Below are 14725 nucleotides of genomic sequence, written 5' to 3' on the forward strand. Positions count from 1 at the left end.
TGGACATAATGCATGCAATTTTAGGAAAGTTCGAACATTTTCTAGACCTGCATCTACACGCCGAGAGGAATTTCTAGTTGCTGCGGTTAGTGCAAAGTCCGTCCATTACAATTTTCATTTTTACCGTATGTAAAATGAAAAATATAGTTCTGAGTAGGAACAAAATAAAAATGAGTTTTTTACCTATAACCTGAAAATCAATTTTTTTTTTTTTTTTTTTATAAACAAGCGTGACAAAAAAGAAAGTTTAACGACTAATTTGCGGCTTATTTACGGCAAATTATCAACGAAATCAGAAGTACGCATGATTTGATGATGATTAATTTTTGAAAAGTTGGCACGCCGTCCGATTTTTTTTTAAACATTGAGTGCGACAAAAAAAAACGGATGAATAACGGCAAATTATGCAATAGTCCGAATTCACATTCTCGACAATTGGCGAGCCAAGTTCACGTACGTGAAATTACTCTTGTTGGGAGTATCAGAGCCACCTTGATCATCTACGCATACGTGCAGTAAAATCGTTCAGACTTCGCGACGATGGCAGGCGAGGGCCCAAGCATTGAACAGACACTGTAATTGGGAAAATGAGCGTCGAGTTAAAAGCGTTTACGGAGTAAGAACGACCCACGCAAGGCTGGGGCGCTTCGTGTTTATTGTAGGCTACGTGTAAACGGTATACGCAAAGGCTGAGGAAAGTGAGGGAAAGATAAAAGGCGTAGGTCTGCAGGGCAAGAGCGGCCATTCCTGATCTCTCTGATCCACGTGGCATCCACTTGCGTGCTTGCTGGAACGCGGTAAGATACACAGACTGACTGTAACATAGAGGTTTTCAATTCCCCTGCAGCGCGATCCTTTCCTCTACATGTGGGCCATTCCACGTGTAATCGACCGGGCCAAAACCCTCTGCATCTTCTCAAAACGTGTTCAAACTTTGTGAGATATTTTTTTGAATGACGAGAGGAATGTGGTGTGATGATGTGTACGAGTATATATATACATATATTAGGGTGATTCAGGAAAAAAGAAACAGAAATTTTTTTTTCTTTCAAACAGGCTCAAAGGTTTCGTTTGGATGTAAAAAAAATTACTGTGAAAAAATGAGCCCTTAATATTAATATTAAGATGGTCCTCATCGCATTTTTTTAATTCCCATAAGAATAACATGTGAAAAATTATTTTCGCTTCTTCTGATTTTTATACCTTTTGAACGACCAATCGATTAAAAAAACGCTATTCTGATCTTTGTAGAGAATTGAACGTGCGTTCTACAAAAAAGGTCTGAAAACATTTTTTGATTAGTACACTCGTTAAAAAGCGATTCAAGATCAAAGTTCAATTTTTGGAGAAATCTAAGAAACTAAGGTTTCTTTTCAAATTTTTTATCAACTTTAAATTTCACTTAAAACTGAAACTTTTTCGTGTTAACTTTTGCTTCGCGTGATATACCGTTTTCGAGTTATATCTCAGTTGAAACTCGAACATTGAAACATATCACAAGGTAGTGATCGTGGTTTTGAGAGGGTCGCAATTTCATTCGTGTCAATTACACGCGGAACGTCTTACATATACTAGGGTGATTCAAGAAAACTCGATATTTTATATTTCGATGGAGCTCTGACAAAAAAAATAAAAAATATCGCCCGTGCCGTGCGCCCGACGTACACACAGTTGTATATTCAAATTTACTATGAAAAACAGTTTCCGTTTCGGACGCGTCAGACCTCGAAAAAATTCGATGTTTATGCCTCTTTCTTTACCTTTCTTCTCCTTTCTCTTATTCCATCTGCCTATTATACGATAAGTGTAATTGTACACGCTTACGCAAACAGTTATTACAATTTATAATGAACTACTCTTAGTGCCGGTAAATTGCTGCGCATGCACGTGTATGAATGCGGTATGGATAGCTCGGAACATGCGAGACATATAGCTATGTAATATACATGGGTCGTCCGTAACCGCATTGATTCCGGGCTCGATTCGGCAGGATTTTTTATTGAAATAAGTTTTCCGAGTTAATATTCAACTCTGCAGAAGAAACCCGATTTATTTTCGTCCGGTAATGGCAAGTTAACGAATGCTTTTTGATTTTCTTCACTCCAAAACGAAGCTGATCTTTGTAACGATGGCGCAATAAAAAATTTTGCAACATTTCTAGAACTAATTCTAAAGATTTGAAAATGAAACGGATCTGCAGATGATTACGAAGATCAAAACAAGCGAAAGGTATGCAGAGCAATTCTTATTAAACAGATTGATCTAAAGGCCGAATGGCCTAAAGCGCATGCGCTAAAATTCTAGACAAAGACAGTTGTTTCGTCAGGTCAACCAACTGTCCGTAACTGTCAAAATTTTTAAGGTTACATACATCGCGGCGACGAACTGTTATCTGAAATTGTGACGGTTGGTCCACCTGACAAAACAACCGCTTTTGCTCTAGAATTTTACCGCATGCGCGTTACGCCATTTGACCGTTAGAAAATCACTCTGTATACTGAAAGAATATTTTGATAAATAATTTCTACAAGTTATTTTGAATAAGACGTCTGTTTGACCAACGGACTTGCATCTCTGTTAGCTGAGTGTGTGCCAAATTTCTAAAAACTAGGCTACACGTCGCCATAAAAATAATCGCTAATCGTTTTAAGATTGCGTCAAACATGAATTTTCGTTGCAATTATTATAATTAGTACATTCTGTATTTATAGCATGAATAATTATAATTCTATGTCGAATCAATACTGTTATAATATAATGGGAGTTTGAAACAAAGATTTTCTTTCAAGTTTGGAATTTTTCCAATTGAGTGTTTTCAGAATAACATGATTATTAGAGACACCATATCTGGGATCATCTCTGCATATTGTACAACTGTAGCTGTTGCTACAAAATACAGGGTAGTTTTTTTTTCTGTCATCAAAATTTGACGCTAATATACATTGGAGTATACTATACAAGCTAATTATTATAATTAATAATATTGCGAAATGAATAACCCGACATCATGATGGAAAGCTAAAACTTCATCCCGTATATACAATGTACATGGGATGCATTTTGCGAAAGCTGTAGCAGACGCGCGGCCGGATCTCGCGGCGTTTTTTCTTCTGGTGAATCAAGTCCGAGCAGTTCCGTTTACAGAACTCGATCTTGTCTTTGAAAAGTATACCCAGTATCCATACTTATAAGTATACAATTTTATATCCCAGTGAGTGGTAATTCCGGCGTATTTTATTTTAATTTATTTCTGAATGTTTGAATGAATGTGTAATTTTTATTATTTTGACGATGGACAGGATTTAAAGAGTTTTTATATCTTATTTATATTTCATTTACATTTTATTTATATTTTATTTACATTCCCTTCATATTTTATTTATATTTTAGTTATATTCCATTTATATTTTATTTATGTCATGCATATTTCATTTATATTTGATTTATTAAATTCATAGTCAATGTCGTATTTATTATCGTTCTCGTCATTTTTTTTTTTGTAAGCCTGTCGATTTTTTTCATTTACTTTTTTTTATTTGACCAATGACTCAAATTCTTACCCGTCCCCTTATTTAAATTTGTTTTTGACCTGCTACACTAATCTCAATATATGCAAAAACAACAACAAAAACAATTATTTACAATTACTACAGAAGAAATTATGTATTTATATTATTTTCGGAACATGTGATTTAACTAGAATTCAAATTTACCTCCATTCCTCAAAACTTTTTTGAAGAATTGCCTTTTTTTTTTTGCATAACGCAGTTTAACGAGGAACTTGGCATAAAAGACTTTCCATATCATTTTTCTTCACTGACAGTGAATTTTGTCGCGTAAGACCTGAAAATCAAATTTACTTTTTTTTTGGCTAGAGATTATTTGGAAGAAAGATTTCAATGTAATTTTCATGCGAAGTATGTATATTATACAGAGAAATGAAAATTTCAGACCTCAGCTGCCGTACTTTCAAAGTTATAATGAAGTTTTGGCACAATTAAAACTCTCCAAGAATAAAAATTCTTTGTAAATATCATCGGAATAATTCTACATAGATATGTCTATTTGCAATTTCATACTTCTTGAACACTGCAAAAATAAAATTTCGTTTCACGAAACAATAATATTTCCGTAATTGAATTATTAGCTACCATTAATTACGGGAATATAATTTTTCTAACGTTGTTCCAGCATGATACTAAAAAGTTTTCATGAATATCTTTGTTTGGCTTTGCACGTAAAATTGCACCATTTGCGGGATTTTCGCGTCAATGACACGTGAGCTTTGATAATAGTCGATAATAAGAAACATTTCACTCGGTCGGTAACAAATGTGACTATTGAATAGCATTCTCTCAAAGGATGGTTATGGAAAGAGTGAATTGCTAACGATAGAATGGTGCGTCGTCTGCTATAGTTTAATGCGCATGCGCTACAATTCAAGAGCAGTTGTTTGTCAGGGCGACCAACCGTCATGAACGTAACCACAAAAATTTTGACAGTAGTTGCTCGTAGTTTTATCCAGCACCGACAGCTGTGAAAATTTTCGAGTTTACGTTCATGACGGTTGGTCGCCGTGGCAAAACAACTACTCTCTTTTAAGCTATAGCAAATGACGGACCATTCTGTCCTTGGCAATTCACTACGTATATCAAGACCATGGTATATTTTTTGTATTTTGAAAATAGAAAATATAAAACGGCACGCAAAATGTCGCTAGTTATATTTTTAATAAAAATAATTATTGACATACCCTGACTTTACGATGTGCGAAAAGAAGTTGATATTTCTCTTAATTTCGGTGAATTTCGTATGCTAGCTCGAACGTATTTTCCATATAATTCATCGAATAAATTAATTTTGTATGTTAATTGGCAGGTATACAAAAAATTAACTATACCTTACGGTCGGTAATAACTGGCTACCATGAAATCCTTCCTTACGGTCTACGTTACGATAAATATAATTTTTATATTCCCAAATGAGTATCCCGTTTTAGCATGGAATCAAACTGCACTTGCCTGGTATTTGTAACGCTATCAAAATAGCGTTATAAAAAGTTGAAGATTTACAGTTAAAAGTGAAGAAACTACGACGTATTGTTGGTGTGGTGCGATTTCTTTAGTCAATCACATCTGTAGCGAACTATAATGTATAATATTCCGTAGGCCTGCATGAGTGCTAATAAAGGTACAATAAAACACAGGGCAAGCAACTGTCATTTTAGTCTGTGAAAATAACAGAGGCCTAATTCGCACGACAAGAAGCGTTATGGTAATCATGAATACATGTATGTATAGGAAGTGAAGCGAAAAAAACGCTCGCAGAGCGCACCGAGAAACAGTTACATGACGTATAGTCGCGGATTACGATCCTAACTGTTCTCAACTTTATATTCGAATATTTGAAAATACCACTGAGAAAGCAGTGTTATAGGTATACGCTTGCTACCTAAATATATTCAGCTGGAAAAATCGTTGTACTTTTCAGTAGATTTGAATTAAGAATTTCATTTAAGAATTCGTGGGACGTACGGTCACGTGAAAAAGTATCGAGACGAACACGTGACGAAACAAAGAGCTGAAATGATCAACTTGAGTTAATTATAACTCCGGATAAAAAAAGATAACCCGAACTTAAACATTAACTGAACGTATTTATTTTCGTCTTTTATTGTACCGTAACACATAAGTGGGTGAAAAATACACATTGACGAATCGATCATTGCTGTAGGCTTTAATGAATGAAACTTTAATTTCCGTTAAAACTCGAAAAAGTGCAGAAACCCCGAATTCAAGTCTTTTTAGCGATAAATCATAAAATGTGGAAACGATGAGAGCCTGTCTATTATAGTATTTCCTTTTTCGATTAGTTGGAATAATTAACGTTATTTATTATATTAATTTAGGTCATTACTAATATTTTTAGTGTGGTGAACCCAGTAAAACATTGTATAATACAATAAGCCGCATCGAATTTATAATATTTTCTTTTTTTTTACTGTGATTTCAACCGATTTTTTCATAAAACAAAAAATTTCCAGAACAAACGAATAACTTCAAATCATAAGTGAGTATGGAAATAAGGTTGATTATCAAAATGAATAGTAATTTTCTTTCAACATCCTAACGAAGTTTTGAAAACTTGATTTTCAATTATTTAATCGAGGCTTTTGTAAACGGACAAGCTTTAAGGTTTTAATATTTGTTACTTAAAATTGATTCCTTACGTAAAATGAAAAAAAAGGACGAGTTTAGGAATACTTCTCATCCCATTACTTAAAAAAGTTCCAGCAGACTGAAAAATTGAGAGGGTTAAGGAGTTGATTTAAACGTCGACGAATATATTTCCAAATATCGAAGTCCACGAATCTCAAACTCGAACAGGGACTTAACAGCCCCATTCCATACACAATTATGAACAAAACTACACGAACGCATTTTCATTTGACGCATAAATAAAGAAATTGCATGGATTCTGCGAACCTACCATTGCGGTTTCGTAGAAATCGTGCCATCTGTTTATTTCTACGTAAAATGAAAATGCATCGGTGTGTTTTGTTTTATAATTGAGTACAGAATCGGGATATTAAACCCTTTTTTGCGTTTCAGATACGTGGACTTGGATATTTAGAGGTACGTGCGTAAACGTCGAAATCGGAACATGGCACCCACGTAAAACTGGTTTATTTTCCATAGAATGTCCCGTACGAAAAAATCTCCACAATTATGAGTGTAATCAACAAAGCGTCTACTTTTGTTGTTTACGAACGGAGTTCATGATGTAAAAACGGTTTTCGACTTCCCAGAAGCAGCCGCTGTCCGCGGACGTACGAAATGAATATAGTTGCAATGCGCTTTGCCTCCCATATGGAGTGGCAGCACACATCACACGCGCACACATGCAGAGTGCTCTAAAGATCAACGACACGTGGTACAGTCCCGTGTGAAAATGGCGGTTCTCCGCGCTCTCTGTTCGGTGGACTGAAAAGCGGATACGCGCCATGCGGGGAGTTAATCACCGATTAGTTATGAGCCGCGTTAGACTCCAGGGCCTGATCGTGTAGGAGCAGGGTATATAATGCACGAGATATTTTATCAAGAGTATGATAATACCGGTGACATCGGTACGGAAACGTGCATGAAAGGTTAAAATTCGAAGAAAATACAAATGTGATGAGAGTAGCTATTTAATGTAATTGCAATGGTCGACACCACATTTTTTGATTGTTAACTTTGAATCTGTTTCTTTGGTTAAAACATTATTTTAGTAGTCTAATAACAGTTTCCAACTGGATGATGTAGCCAGTCTTTACCGGCTGAGTACAACGACACTGTTTTTGACGATTATCCAAGCCTGATGTGAAAATGCCGCTGAACGCAACGCTACATGCAATGCCGAACGGAAATATCCAAAGCTTTTTCACTTCATGCGGGACAAATACCAAGAAATGTATTCCTGTTATCGAATTATGTGCCGCTGATTATAAGGATACATTTCCTGGCTTTATTCTTGCAGCAAAAAAAAAGCTCTCTACAAAAATATACTTCGAATTTTTTTTTTTAAACGGAAAATTTTGCCAACTGAAGACGTTTAACGATGAATTATCACATAAAATTAACTTTCGAGACTGATAACTTTTGAACCGTTTGAGTTACGGATATCGATCACAGGATACTTTTGTAGGAAATTCAATTCACTACGAAATGCTTCCAGAATTAAGTCCGTATAATTGAATCTGGCTAATCGTAAGCTGGCAAGAAATTAAAAAGAAACTCGATATTTTCTCTGGTTAATTTGAACGGAAAAACTTGGAATCCGGGAGCGACTTTCTAAAGTTCGATTAACGATAAGAGATATCTTTCCGCGAGGGTTCTTTCGCTATTTAAAACAAAGTCTCGAGGTGAGAGCTAAGTAAAATATTGCTTCCGAAGGCAACACACTCATACTTAATACTTATATACCGTGTATTTCTCGATCCTCCGTCTCTCTGGTCATACTTTGTGACTGTAAAGTGACCGACTAGCCGCGGTCACTCGCTCTAGGTGACTAATGCCTCGTAACCGTCAACTATAAATGCAAACAGAAAGCACAGGTTGATAACCGTTACTAGCGACTATCAGGAACTGGTTAGTCACTGGTAAGGAAATCATGTTTCAATATATGTAGATCAACCCTCGAATTCGGTATTCAACTGTTTGTCTGCATGATTTCTATTCAATTCTCCGTTGCCGTTCGTATCTAGTCATAAATTTTTGAAAATTATTTAATCTTCATCGAAGCCTTGTATCACAAAATAACGAGTGATTCTGCAGAAAATTTTGAAACGAAAGATTTTCGCCGTTCAAAGTGAAAAAGGTTCGTTCATTCTTCAAATACTCCACAGGTATAGGAATTTGTGTATTCAAGGAAATGAGAAATCTGCCCAGGTATTCTTTGGACCAGCAAAATCGACTACAGGTCTCAGCATTGGTTTCATTTCTTTGCCATTGCCCTAAACCTTCAATACTTTATGTACCTAAATTCTGTCTTCGTATTTAATCGCATTAACGTTGTGCATAAATTTTTAAAAGAAAAGTGAGTGTTGAAATTATTCCAACTAGTATACATGCTTAAAATACCATATGTAATAGAAAGGTCCGTATTAAAATTGAAAAATTTTTAACATTGATTTTCCGCTTCTCTCTTCTCTTGACTATTCTACAGTAATCTTGAACCGACGGGTACTAATTGAAACATACCGACTGGGTTACAGGTGTTTACAGATTCTTACGTAGATTGAAAAATATTTTCAAGTTCATGATGATACTTCCGTGAATCAACACAACGTATGTGTGAATGAGAACCGACTCAATTTCAAAACTACTCATTGTCAGCATTTCGATACCTTACGAGGTTAAGGTTCCTAACATTATTGTGATGATCAGACATTGGATTACATTTATGTGCGTGTTTGCATGTGCAGATGCCTGCAACGCGATATTTATAACGTTATTGCATAATTTAGTACTTTCTTGCCGATGATGCTTATTTTAGTAGCGACAAGTGTAGAAGTGTAGGGTCTTGAGGCAATTAAGAAGATTGACGTATATATCAACGGCACAGGTCAAACCTTGTCTCAAGAAATATCTCTAGAAATGGCGCCAAATTTAAAGTTATGTCCAGTAACGTCAGTTGACGCAGAGAGCTCGTTTTCGGCCTACAAATTAATATTAAGTGACAAACGACACAAATTTGCTCGAGAAAGTTCAGAAAAATATGTGATTGTGTATTGTCACAAGAATTATAATTGACTGATTAGTATTATTAGTAAAAATAAACAAAAATTCAAATAAAATATAATATAATCCGATATGTAGCGATGATACAATTTTCGGAAAAATTATCATTTCGAAAAACCGTAATACAGCAGAACGTACTCATATTTTGTGAACTCAACTGCCTTGTATAATTGATAAAAATATATTTTTTATAACGCGAACATGGCTTACGCGTTTTTCAAGCGTGGTTTCTGTACGCAAAGTACCCGTTTCTATGACGGTAGCGCGAGTTGGCGAATGCGCATGCGCGCAGTACAAAAGTATTAATTCCTAGGAGTTAAAAGCGGTCTTTTCTGTACTGCGCGCATGCGCCGACGAAAAGGTATCTGACATTACGCGACCCTGATCTCAATTTCGTGCTTCGTGAGAAAATTCGCAACATACTTTTGTCGTATAAAGAATCGTGTGCAACAAGGAGGCAACGGTTTTCCACTTTCGTCTTTGGCTCGTCTACGACTCATATTGCAAACTTACGGACCACCCAAAAAGACCGAGTTTGCCTCCTGGTTACACAATGTACTAATTCTCAAAGCTTTCGTGAACCAGTTACTTTTTATGAGTGAACGTGAATTGATTCCTCAAATCCGCAAGTCCCAGAAGCATTAGCGTATCTTGAATCAGGTATCTGAGTTGATATTTTCATCGACGAAACGCGTTTGTCTGGGAACGGTTGTGAAGACAAATAAAAAATAAAAAAAACAAACAAATAGTCAAAATAAAAATGGGTGAAGATAAACTTTTCTTTGTTTCTTGAGTGCAACCTGCGGATAAACACTTTATATGCTTACAATATTCCACTTATGAGATTATATCTTCATATATTATATCGGGCTAAGCGAATACTTCTAAGCACGGTAATCGAGCACAAAAGACATCCTTGTTCCCCCGTGGAGGAATAAGATTCTCGTAGTTGATTTCCACGCATATGAAAGATACGTGCATCAAATAGCATCGACATATCAGTATATAATACTGTATATCAGTGACAATGAGGATGAGAGATAAAACATTAAAGTAGGCTGAAATACATACATACTGCGAAGCAATTTGATGCTTATTAAAATACGCAACTCGGCTTATACACCACGTCTCGGTTACGAAAGATATGGCATAAGCTGGTACAGGTATAATATACACACAGGGAATAAGCATTTCTATATACATATATAGTGGCAAGTTCCGCCCGCGTGGCATTGTGCATAACCATGTAGAGGTAACCGCATACTGACGATAAGTATACCCACTAATGTTACGGTCATGTGTACACATTGCGAAATTGGCATTTGTTCTACTTTTTGCCGGCGTCACAAACTTCCCGAAACGAATTATGCCCCAGACATTTACCTTGTATGTATGTATAAGCACGGAGAATGCCATGAATCTCGATTGAATACCGTGACTTCCGGATACCAATGAATATCGATTTTCACAGATTCGATAGCTTGTCGAGTTATTACGAACAACTTATCTTTCTCAAGATAGATTCACCTACCCAGAGAAATTTCTAGTTTTTGTTACTATAGTATTTAATATTTATTCATTTTTATTTTTTATTTTTATTGTTGCCATAATAGAAAAATATATTTCTGGAAGGGTCAAAATGACGATGAGTTCTGTAGCTGTAACCAAAAAATCTAGCATCTGTTATGTACTATTCGTTTTTGTAATGGCCACTCGTACTGCATATATTACCTCGTAACTGTGCGATAATTTGATTTCGGTGAAAAATGTAGTTGAATGAACAAAGAGATTTGATGTTAGCAATAACCGAAGGATGTGTATTATTTAGGACTATAATCATACTAATTGTAAATAGGGTTATTTGTGTAAAAATTTTCCTGTAATCTCAGCAATATTCAAACCGTTATTGTAACGATATACAATTTTATCGGAAATATTGATGATGAGACTGAAGTTAGTAACGTTAACGTAACGAAACGAAACATCAGAAAAAAAATCATTATTGCCCACTTTTAGAATCAATTTCAAGGAGTTGGCTTTGCAAAATATGGGTAAATTTTATTTATCATGGTTTACTAAATTTCAGAAATTCCGAGAGGTGCGAAGTCAAGATTTTTTCTAAACATGCATCGTTACAATAACGATATTAACGTGATTCTAATAAATTCTAGTAATCACAGCAAATGAAATTTTTCTCAATGTTATCAGCGTAGCGATCGTAGGTACGTAAAAATATGAAAAAAAGCGATTGTCTTCGATAGAGATGATACGGAAAACTGTTGACATCCATATGTGTTAGTATATATTATCGTTCGAAAGCTGTGCATACAATACATGCTATATTATAAAATTTAAGCCTTTCCTCTTACATCTCATGTTTTGTATAACGACTATATAATTATACGAGCAACAAAAGTTTGTCGCGATAGCTTACGGTATTCTTCAGCTCTCAGAAAAAATTTCCCATGATTCATTCGGTTAACATGACTCATTTCTGTGGCAATTTTTTCCTGTTTTCCTGCTCAGGCACGCCTTTCTTTTTAATCGTAACTTCGAAGTAAAATATGAGCAAAAAATATACTTTGTTACCTAGTTATTTATAATGATATTGCTATCGTCTAATTATTGTAGTATCGATGGTGAGAGCTCACCGAAATTGGATCAATCAAAGATACTTAAAATCAATGAACTCTAAAATCCATTGAACTTTGTTTTATTGCTAAAATGTTTTATACACGTGTGAAAATACGTTACAGGTATGAACGTATAAATTATAGACAGATGCGTTATACTCGTATACGAGTATGTAAAAGTGATGTTATGTATATGCACGTATGGAATGAAAAAAAAGATACTATTGTAACAACATCAGGGAATTGTATGTCTTTTTTGTGAGTTCCAACTTTTGTCTCCAAGTACTTTTTTGTGGTAATAAAAAGCAGCTTTGTTGGAGCAAACTCTGCTGCGGAGAAATTTTCCCCGTTCAAATTTTGGACAAGGCCATTGAACAATAATCTTCTCGACGATCGTTTATTAACATGTGCATACGTATAGTGAACGAGAAAAGTTTGACAAAAAGCGTCGATAATTATTTTGGTTAGTATATTCCTGCAGAGTGAAGGAACCGAATATAGTACATATTATGTATGCATGACAACAAGAAGTAGCCCTGGTAGTAATGAATTGTTAGACAAAGTGAGCCAAGTAGAAATGCTAGCTTTCCTGCATCGTCATTTTCCTGTTTTTCTACTCCTTTTTGTTCGACCCTGAAAGCAGCTAGGATGCCGATAGATCGACTCTCGTTCAACCCTGACTAATTCGTCATGCTTGGGCAACGGAGGAAACGCTAACAAACGGAATCCTATAAAAGGCTGTGTAACAATTTTCGCTTTGTCGACGGTATTGAATTAGAGTCAGTCGCGTAATTATTAAGGCACGCACTTCAACTTGAAAATTTAAAAACCTTATGAATATCTGATTACAATACAAAAAAAAACCTCCTACACATTTGCATAACTAACGTGCCATGTTATATTGATTTCTTTTCAGGGTTAAAAAACTATGGAAATGAACATTCATTCCGGGCTTCATTTTATGAACACAATTTCATACGGAGTATGAAGTATATTAAAAAATATTTCAATATCGAATGAAATCTATTGCAAACTTAATTACTCGAAACTCACTCTAAATTTGGAAAATAATAATTTTCCATCTCCATGTGTATTTCGTTATATTATCGTTACGAGCTTTCAGCCTCATTGTAACAAAGAGACCGGATTGTAATTCCGTGAGAACAATATTCCCTATAAATTCAGAAAATACTCAATTGACTGTGACGAAGCTATAGAGAGAAAAAATTATTATGTCTGAAATGCCACAACCACGTCCTTTATTCAACTGATATGAATCAGGAATTGTCGGTTTCTCTGCAAATTCTCTATCGATCAACTGCAACATACTCTCAGTAATACCGACGTATTTTCGAAATAAGGTGTATTTTTCGTGATTAAAAAACCTACGCGTATCACCTTTATTGATTGTCAACCGAACAGCTGAATAGGTGACATCTTTTGCTGTTTTGGGTTTCATTTACAAACAGAGAGAGCCGTTATCATCTCTAGAATAATTGAACTCTCCTCGCAGAAGGTGTCCATTACTGTAACAATTCGGCACGTCGATTTTCAATCGAGCTGAATTCCAGCCGACTGACCCCGAAGCTGCACATACGCAACGTCCAATTATCCGAAACCGTTATTTCATAATTCTGTTTTTACCATCTGGGTCCCGGTAACAGTCGTCGGTACGACGATAAATCAACCGTTTTCAGAAACCGTTAGAAGAGAGATTTCGCTCCCTGCGTGTAAGAGGTACATGCCCACCCATACACACGACGAGGACAAACTGGTTGAAAACAAGCTTCACCGAGGCGCATCCATACGCGTATAGATTCACTTCCATGCGCGCGTATGGCCCTGCTATACATGCACGGGGTTAAAATCAATACGTGAACAGGTTGCAGCCGAGGCTAGGAGGCGGTGAGGATTAAAAAAAAGTGGCGAAATGACAGGAACAAAGGAAGAGGAATAGTAAAGAAAGGAAGAGAACGCAGCTACCGAAGACAGCGAACGACGCGTTTCCGCGACTGACAACGGACAACCGCTTCGTCGGGCCTCTTGACAGCTATCTTGTTTACCAACAATCCAGCCATTTTTACGCCCGCCGCCCTTCGAGGGCGTATCCGAGCGTCTGCAGGGGTTGCGAAGGGAACTGAACGCGCGGATCGTGCGACTCACCCTCGGGGTAGGCCTGCTTGCTCTGTATGAGGTCGATGAACATGTTCGTCACGTTGTACAGCTGACCCATTCCCTTCGGGTTGAACTTGGTCGAGGCGGCGTAGGCCGTCCCCGTTGTGTTTATCGTCGAGTAGGTAACCGCAGCCTCGGAGGCCATTATCTCGTCCAGCTGACGGTCGAAGTCCTCGTTTATGTCGCGCATCTTCATCGGGAAGCTCTTCTGCGCCCCGATTGGGGCCGCGAGTATCGATAGTATCACCACTTTGGCAACAAACCCCCTCGCAAGGCGGATGACACCACGAACGAATCCGGCGGCGGCCATCGCGACCACTTTTAACTACGACTGGCGGCCGAGACGCGCCGCGAGCGACTAGCCTGACAGTCTCGACTCGAGTCATCATTTCGCTGGACGACGGAACGCGCGAAACGGACCAATCCGACCAATCCCCCCAGCGCGGCGGCTTCTGCACTCGATGCACGACAATGCACGATTCGATCTTCTTTGCGGTCGCCAATCGCTGTAGAACTGCGTTTAACTCAGCACGTTGCGTTGTGTCGGTTTTCAATCAATGCGTTAACTTTGCGACAAATGGGAACCGAGATGCTGCGAAGAAGCGAGCTGCTTCGTTCGATCGGTCAATTTTTCCC

General features: G+C 36.9%; 1 protein-coding gene across 7 annotated transcripts in view; it reads right to left on the minus strand.

The window, feature by feature from the left end:
* Positions 1-14454, minus strand: part of LOC124214965 (prominin-like protein) — a 56257-nt gene extending 41803 nt beyond the window's left edge. For all 7 annotated transcript variants that reach the window (XR_011176759.1, XM_046617771.2, XM_069134740.1 and 4 more), the window contains exon 1: positions 14078-14454. Coding sequence is in view for 6 of the 7 variants with exons in the window: in XM_046617771.2 (XP_046473727.1) it covers positions 14078-14399 (322 nt within the window). In the remaining variant the exon portion in view is untranslated. The remainder of the gene's footprint in view (positions 1-14077) is intronic.
* Between the last annotated feature and the right edge of the window lie 271 nt (positions 14455-14725).

The sequence above is a fragment of the Neodiprion pinetum genome, chromosome 3 (genome assembly GCF_021155775.2).
Source record: "Neodiprion pinetum isolate iyNeoPine1 chromosome 3, iyNeoPine1.2, whole genome shotgun sequence".
NCBI lineage: Eukaryota > Metazoa > Arthropoda > Insecta > Hymenoptera > Diprionidae > Neodiprion > Neodiprion pinetum.